Genomic DNA, 6791 nt, shown 5'->3' with positions numbered 1-6791 from the left:
TTTGCAGATTTTTTTTTTTTTTTTTTTTGGTACCAGGGATCTAACTCAGGACCTTGCACTTGTGAGGCAGGCGTGGCGCCACTGAGCTAAATCCTCAGCCCCTGCAGATATTTTTGGAGACAAGGTCTTGCTATGTAGTTCAGGCTGGCCTTAAACTCGCTGTAGTCTAGGCTGGCCTTGCACTCATGGCAGTCCTTTTGCCTCAGCCTCCTGAGTGCTGGGGTTACCACCTGGCATTTTCAGAATTCGTGATTCTTTCCTTTTCAAAAACTGGTCTCCACCACTGTTGTCTCATGATCCAAAGGAGGTGCTTTGCAAAATTGTGTGCACTCTTCTCTGGGTCAGTAAGCATGATGCATGTTTTCTAAACTCACAGCTGAAGTGGCAGTGTGACTTGTTAGGAGACAGGCCACCAGTGTTTGTGTCTCCTGTGGCTTTTGGGTAGTGTGGCAATTAAGTGTGATTTGTTATTGGGTCTGTGATCTGGGACAATTTAATTTTGTCTCTTAATTTGCTTCTGGGTCAGGTGAGGTTGATAATGGGATCTTCATAAGGTTTCTGTGGGATTTGCGTGAAGCCCTGCACACGCTGGACATCACTGAGGATTCAGTACCAGGTGGCGGTGGTGATTTCATCTTCAGAAAAGAAATTATTAACTTTATCACCAAAACAAATGGGAAGAGCCCTCAAAGCAGCAATTCCTGAGCTGTACTTGGACCCATCGCCTGCTGGTGTTGGGAGCCATGGATGGACCCTTTGAGCTGCTCTTCAGCTTGTTTTGCTGGTGAGCTGTGTTGTTCAGGGCACATTCCGGACTCCGACAAAATGTGTACTCTCTTCTTCTGAGGACTTGCTAATTGTTTGGGGGGGGCAAGGAGTCAGTTTTAAGTATGTGCTCTGTATGTGCGTGGAGGCGGCACAGTTATGGGTCCTCTGTGCTGACTCTCCCTGGAGCTGTGCGGTACAAGTGCTGGGTCTGTGCCTGTTGTATCAGGTGTGGTTGGTGTGCAGGTTGGGTCTGGGTTGGGTACCAGTCTCAGGGAGTCAGCAGGAATTGCAGGGGCCCAGCAGGTGCTGGTGAGCAGCCCTTGGTTGGGGCTGGAAGGAGCTGTGTGTAGGTGGACCACAGATCTCCAGCAGGAGCACTTTGAAAGTGAGCGTACCAGGACAAGTGTCCCCTGAGCGTGGAGAGGGACCTGGGGGCATGTGGAACATGAGGGACGAGTGGGGCTGGCTGAGGTCCTGTGTGAGAGGGCTGGTGTGGCAGCCAGGTTGACACGGGTGCTGTCTCCAATCACTGCTGCATGGCCCGAGCAGTGGCCTAGTCCGTCTCCCTGCGGATGTGCGGTTAGTTCTGGCAGCCCTCAGACATGTTAGTTGGACAGTATTTTTAAATCCTTTTTATAAGCAGAAGCACTGCTTTTTAAAACGTTAATTTCACTTTAATAAAAACAAGCAAACAAAGCTTTTCTTTTATAATGGACTTGAAAAGAACATGCCTGAGGCCTCCTGGTGCTTTTCCACCCACGGGGCCTTGTTCAGACATCAGCCCTCCACCCCAACTCCCTGTTCTGTGGCGCCCACTGCTTCCTGAGGGCCCGAGGGAAGCCCCTAGAGGAGAAGGGTCTTTCCCAGCACCTCCCATTCTTGCTGGCACTGCCTTTCCTCAGGGTGTAGGAAGAAGATTCCTTTGCTTCCTGTCTGTGTTAAACCATGTTTAGATTCCCGGCCCAAATTTTGGGAGTGTTCTCTACTTACCTGTTCATTTACTGTTGACTCATTCACCTATTTGGACATCTCAAGGATTCTTGCTTGTACATTGGGTCTTCCAGTCTGTGGTCCCCCAGGAGCAGCTTGCCCTGGGGTACTGTGGGTTCAGGCCATGTGCTGAGAACAGGCATGCGGTAGGGTGGGCTGAGAGAGGGATTACGGTTGTAAGCAAGCAGTTCTGCCCTCAGCTGGTCCTGTCCCTGTTGGTCAGTCAGTGACTGCTTGGGGTCCGGGCTGCCAGCCTTTGGCAGTAAGGAGCCTGAGGACAGGAAGATCCCAGGGTCCTGCTGGCCTTATGGGGTGATGGGCTGGAGGGTGCAGCTGTGGTCCAGCGGCAGGTCTGGGGGTTGAGGGTAGCTCTCCTTGGCTGTTCAGAGAAGCTGGATGAGATCCTGGCAGCTGCTGTGGAGCCGACCCTGAGGCCAGACATCGCGGATGCCGACTCCAGGGCAGCCACTGTCAAGCAGCGGCCAACCAGCCGGAGGATCACCCCTGCAGAGATCAGTGTAAGCGGGCCGGTGGGGCCTGGGGGCAGACGGTCACGGGTCCTCTCTTCTGAGGGGAGAGTCCATCTTTTGGACCCCTTCTCCGGAGGGGGCAGAGCACCCCGTGGCCTCTCTTAGAGACCCTCGGGATAGCTCAGCACCCATGATTTTTGCCGCTGTGACTGCTGCGTGTGGTGCCCTGGCATCAGGCAGTTTCTGTGTCACTCCAGAGCCACTGGGGCCCTTGAGCCCTCTGGGGCTGCAACCCACCGTGTCCCTGTCTCTGTTCTCTCCCCAACTTGGCACTTTCTGGCCCGTTCCTCCTCTGCCCCCACTCAGGCCGTGCCCAGGTCTGTCTCCACTGTGTCACCATCCATACTGCCAGGTGACCCAGTCCCTGACTGGCTGCACCTCCTGCTGCCTGAACGCAGGGCCCAGGTTGATTCCTGTGTCCAGTGCCACTGGAGAGGGTGCATGAGGCTGTAGTCTCCAGCTTAGCAGGAGGGGGGCTGGACGGAGAACTGAGGGCCCTAGTGCCCTGGAACCTCCATGTTCCCCTCCCCAACCCCCCCCCAACAGTCATTGTTTGAGCGCCAGGGCCTCCCGGGCCCAGAAAAGCTGCCGGGCTCTCTGCGGAAGGGGATTCCACGGACCAAGTCTGTAGGTACGGCTGGGTTTGGGGCTGCATGGGGCCTGGAGGGATGGGGCTGGGCCAGGTGGACTCAGCTGGAGGACCCTGCTTTTCCCTGCCCCCAGCTGGGGCTTCCAGTTTCCCAAGCCCCACCTCTCCCTGCCGGGCCCAGGGAGCTCATTTGTTAGTAGTCAGAAATGCATGAGTCCTCCCCCACCCCAGAGAAGCTCTTCCAGAAGAAACCTTTAGGGTTCCTTCACAAGCACTCCTATCTACTGCTCCCCACCCCATTCCACTGCTCCTGTCCGCTGGACATTCCATCGCTTCTGCCTCCCACCGGCACCAGTGTGCTTGTCCCCCAAGTCAGCCGTCTCCTGTCCTGCCTGCAGGTCCAGTTTCTTACCCTAAAACTAACTTCTCCTTGAATCAGTCTTTCTTCCCCTTTCCAGCCAGTTTTCCCCAAATGACCATCTGTCCTTGCTCTGTGTCCTGCCCCTCACCTGTGCCAAGCTTGTGGCAGATAAACTCTTTCTAGGTCCCAAATTGAAACTGTTCTCGCCACTGCCAGTGTCCTTCCCTGGAGATCTCTGCTTGTTCCTCCTTGCAACTCCTCCCAGGGCTCTGGGCAGCACTTCCTGCTTTCCCCTTCTTTCTTGGGCTGCTCCTGTTTAGTGCCCACCTCTACCTCCCCAGTGAGGGCCTTCTCAGGGCTGCGGATCCCCTCTGCACCTTATCAGTCAGGCCTTGTCAGCCTCAAGTCACGTCACACCCCATCCTCGGCTGGCTCCTCTTCTAGCCCCAGGCTGGGACTTTAACATGCCCTACCTGCCTGCAGGCCTCCAGTTTCCCGTGCCTGTGACCTGGGCATCTGCCCGCGGGTCCTGTGTGCACCCACCACACTTGCCATCTGCTCCTTGTCTGTGTAGACCTTGCTTAGCACTGCCCTCAGGTGGACGCTGTGTGTGTGAGCACAATGGTTCTTGTACTACAGCAGCCATATTGAGCAACACCATCTGTGTAACATGATCTGCCCAGGGTCCCACAGCTGTCCTGTCTCCAGTCCACCCTCAGGGGAGCTCCTCACCCATCTCAGGATCCATGCTTACTCTAGATCAGTGACAGCGAACCTTTTAGAGCTTTCAGTGATACAAACAGCCCTTTACAGCATGTGTGGGTTTGGCACCACTGCTCCAGACCGATTCTAGGCTGGGCCTGAGACTCAGTTGAGGAGTTCCCATCACACTTAGGTGTCACAGAAGGCTGGGAGATGGAGTGGTGTATTTGAGCTTAGAATCAGGATAAATGGGAGTTTCTTGGGGACAGGTGAACAGACTGCTGACACAGGCCTCTGTTTAAAGATCACATTGTCAGCTGGGCATGGTGGCGCACGCCTGTAATCCCAGCATTCAGGAGGCTGAGGGAGGAGGATCACTGTGAGTTTGAGACCAGCCTGGGCTACATAGTGAGCTCCAGGTCAGTCTCAACTACATAGTGAGACCCTGTCTCCCCCCCACCCCCAAATCACATTGTCATTCATTGATTGCCCAGGATCATTTCTATAGGTGGAAGGAAGAAGCTTGGTGGACCAAGAGGTGCTCTTCTCTGACTTCCCTGATGGTTTCTTCCTTTTTTTCTGCCTTACCTGACATTTGGGGTGGGCTGCTTTAAAGCTCTGCCCAAGATAGGCCTCATCTTGAATCTGGACCATAGTTTTGTTCTCAGGACCTTTTGACCTGTCCGCTATCCCATCCTTCTGGCAAAGCTGCCTTTCTGCAATGCAGTTATCCCCCTTCCTCCCCTTTCTGTGTCCTCATTTTAGGGCCCTAGGGACCAGCACCAGTCCTTTCCTCTTCCCCTGGGGACTTGGTCTTTCAGCATTTGTTTTACTCATCTGCCCTCACCCGGTGAATAGTCTATGCTGCAGTCCTGCCCTGTCCACAAGCTGACACTGTAGGTCCAGATCTGTGCCCTTACTCTGCAGGCCTCCAGGTGGCTGGTAGGCTTGCTGACCCTGCCCACCAGTTCCTCCTGCGGTCTGTTGACAGGTGACAGGTGCTCATCGTTGGCATCCAGCTCCCAGCGTGAGCAATGCCAGGCTCCCAGGCTCTTCCTCTGTGCTGGGTATGTGGCCCTGGGCACACGATGCAGCCCTGGGAACTGCAGGATACTATCCATGACCATGGAAACCATCTGGTACCCACCTCCAAGGCCTGCCCAGGCTCACCTAGGAGGCTGGTTCAAGCTGAGCTCTGCCTGGGCACATGGACTCCTCAGGTCCCGCAACTAGAGGCTTGCATACAGTGAGTGCTCAGGAAACTTGGCAGACAGGGTCACTTTTGCCCCCAGTGGCATCAGAATGGATTTCCAATCCATGCCTAGCCAGTGGCTTTTCTTTACCCTGAGACAGAACTTGGCGTGCCATCAGCATTAAATCTCCACGTGTTCATCTTCACACGTCACTCCCGCCTTCTACATCCTTGCAGTGCACTCGTTCTTCCTGCGGAGCTAACGCACCTTGTGGGTGTTCAGTGCATGTTCATGTGTTGTGCAGGGGTGCAGCTGGAAGGAGACCCAGGGCCAGCAGGCAGACTGTCCGGCAGTGGGAGGAAAGGCAGACCTAAAAATAATGCGATACCACAGCCACCTTCCCAGGGTGCTGCTGCCTGCTCAGCCCTGTATTATAAACCCCAAATGCCCCTGAACTGGGGAGCGGTCTGCCTTAATGAGACTGAAATTCCTAGAGGTGACAGGGCTGGAGTTCAACCCTAAGTGTAGCCAAAGCCCACCCTCGTGTCACCTGCAGCAGCAGAGCAGTAATGCCCAGAGGTGCAGGCAGTGTAGTGTGGAGGCTGAGGGACGCTGGGCTCGGGGACTGGCAGCCTGTGTTGGAGTGAGGTCCTAACAATGCTGACCAAGTGCCCACAGGCTATGCCATTCCTCTACTCAGGTGAGGCAGCTCATCCTGTGGCAGGAGGAGGTTCTGATGGGTTCTAGCTGGATACTGGGTCCTAGTGACATCTGCAGAAGGAAGTAGGAAGTTCATCTTTAAGTCTGTGTTGCCCATGAGAGAACAGGCTCCAGAGGGCTTAGGTTCTGGTCTGGGCTGGCACAGCCAATAGAGGGTTGGCACCATTTCCATCTGTCTGTCTGCTCTCCCATTCATCCAGCCTTACTGAGTTTCAGCCACTGGCTACATCCACAGCCTGGCACGTCCTTGGCTCAGTGGCAGAGTTTCTTGGAGGGGCCTCCAGGTTGCTTTCACAATACCCTATCTGGGCATTAGCCCTTTGTGTGCCACATATGTGGCTCCATTGTCCACAGCCCTGCCGTACACATCTGCAGTCATCCTTCAGTTCTGGGTAGGTTCACCTCATCTCTGGCTATCTCCCTCTGACTTCTGGACTGTGATGTTTCTGAGTCTTCTTGTGGGGCCTTAGGTGGGCAAGGGTGGGGAGCTCTATTATCCCCCCCACCCCCAGCTCCACTTGTCTCTACACCTGGGGAGGAGGCTGCCCCTGCCCTCCTGAACTCTCACTCGCTCAGTGTGCTCAGGCTTCGGGAGGTCGGGAAGGGTCCTGCCTGGAGGCCTTTCTTGGCGGGCCACCTCCACCTATGAACTGGGCTTTCCCCAAGAGTCCTTCTTGGTGCAGGGGCTGGGTGCCTGGCTGGTGTCCTGCTCAGTGCCCTCGCTGTGGGCTCCCCGCACCTCCCTCCCTCACAAGGGGCCCTGACTTCCTTTTGAGAGTGGGGCTGCCGCTTCTCAGAGGGGTGGGGGCACTGGATCAGGCTCACGCACCCCTCCGTCCGTCCGTCCGCAGGGGAAGATGAGAAGCTGGCGTCGCTGCTGGAGGGGCGCTTCCCGCGGAGCTCGTCGATGCAGGACTCTGGGCGCGAGGGCCACGGCA

General features: G+C 55.6%; 1 protein-coding gene across 1 annotated transcript in view; it reads left to right on the top strand.

Moving 5' to 3' along the window:
• The window catches only part of Shank3 (SH3 and multiple ankyrin repeat domains 3), a gene marked incomplete at its 5' end in the record, with an annotated part of 51122 nt that overhangs the window by 35118 nt on the left and 9213 nt on the right, over window positions 1-6791 (top strand). The window contains 3 exons of the mRNA XM_019208939.1: window positions 2146-2276; window positions 2835-2919; window positions 6705-6788. Coding sequence (XP_019064484.1) covers window positions 2146-2276; window positions 2835-2919; window positions 6705-6788 — 300 coding nt within the window. The remainder of the gene's footprint in view (window positions 1-2145; window positions 2277-2834; window positions 2920-6704; window positions 6789-6791) is intronic.

The sequence above is a fragment of the Fukomys damarensis genome, unplaced genomic scaffold, assembly GCF_012274545.1.
Source record: "Fukomys damarensis isolate Sample0158 unplaced genomic scaffold, DMR_v1.0_HiC HiC_scaffold_19, whole genome shotgun sequence".
Lineage (NCBI taxonomy): Eukaryota > Metazoa > Chordata > Mammalia > Rodentia > Bathyergidae > Fukomys > Fukomys damarensis.
Note: the sequence above shows the minus strand (reverse complement) of the source record. Positions and strands in the feature narration are given on the sequence as shown.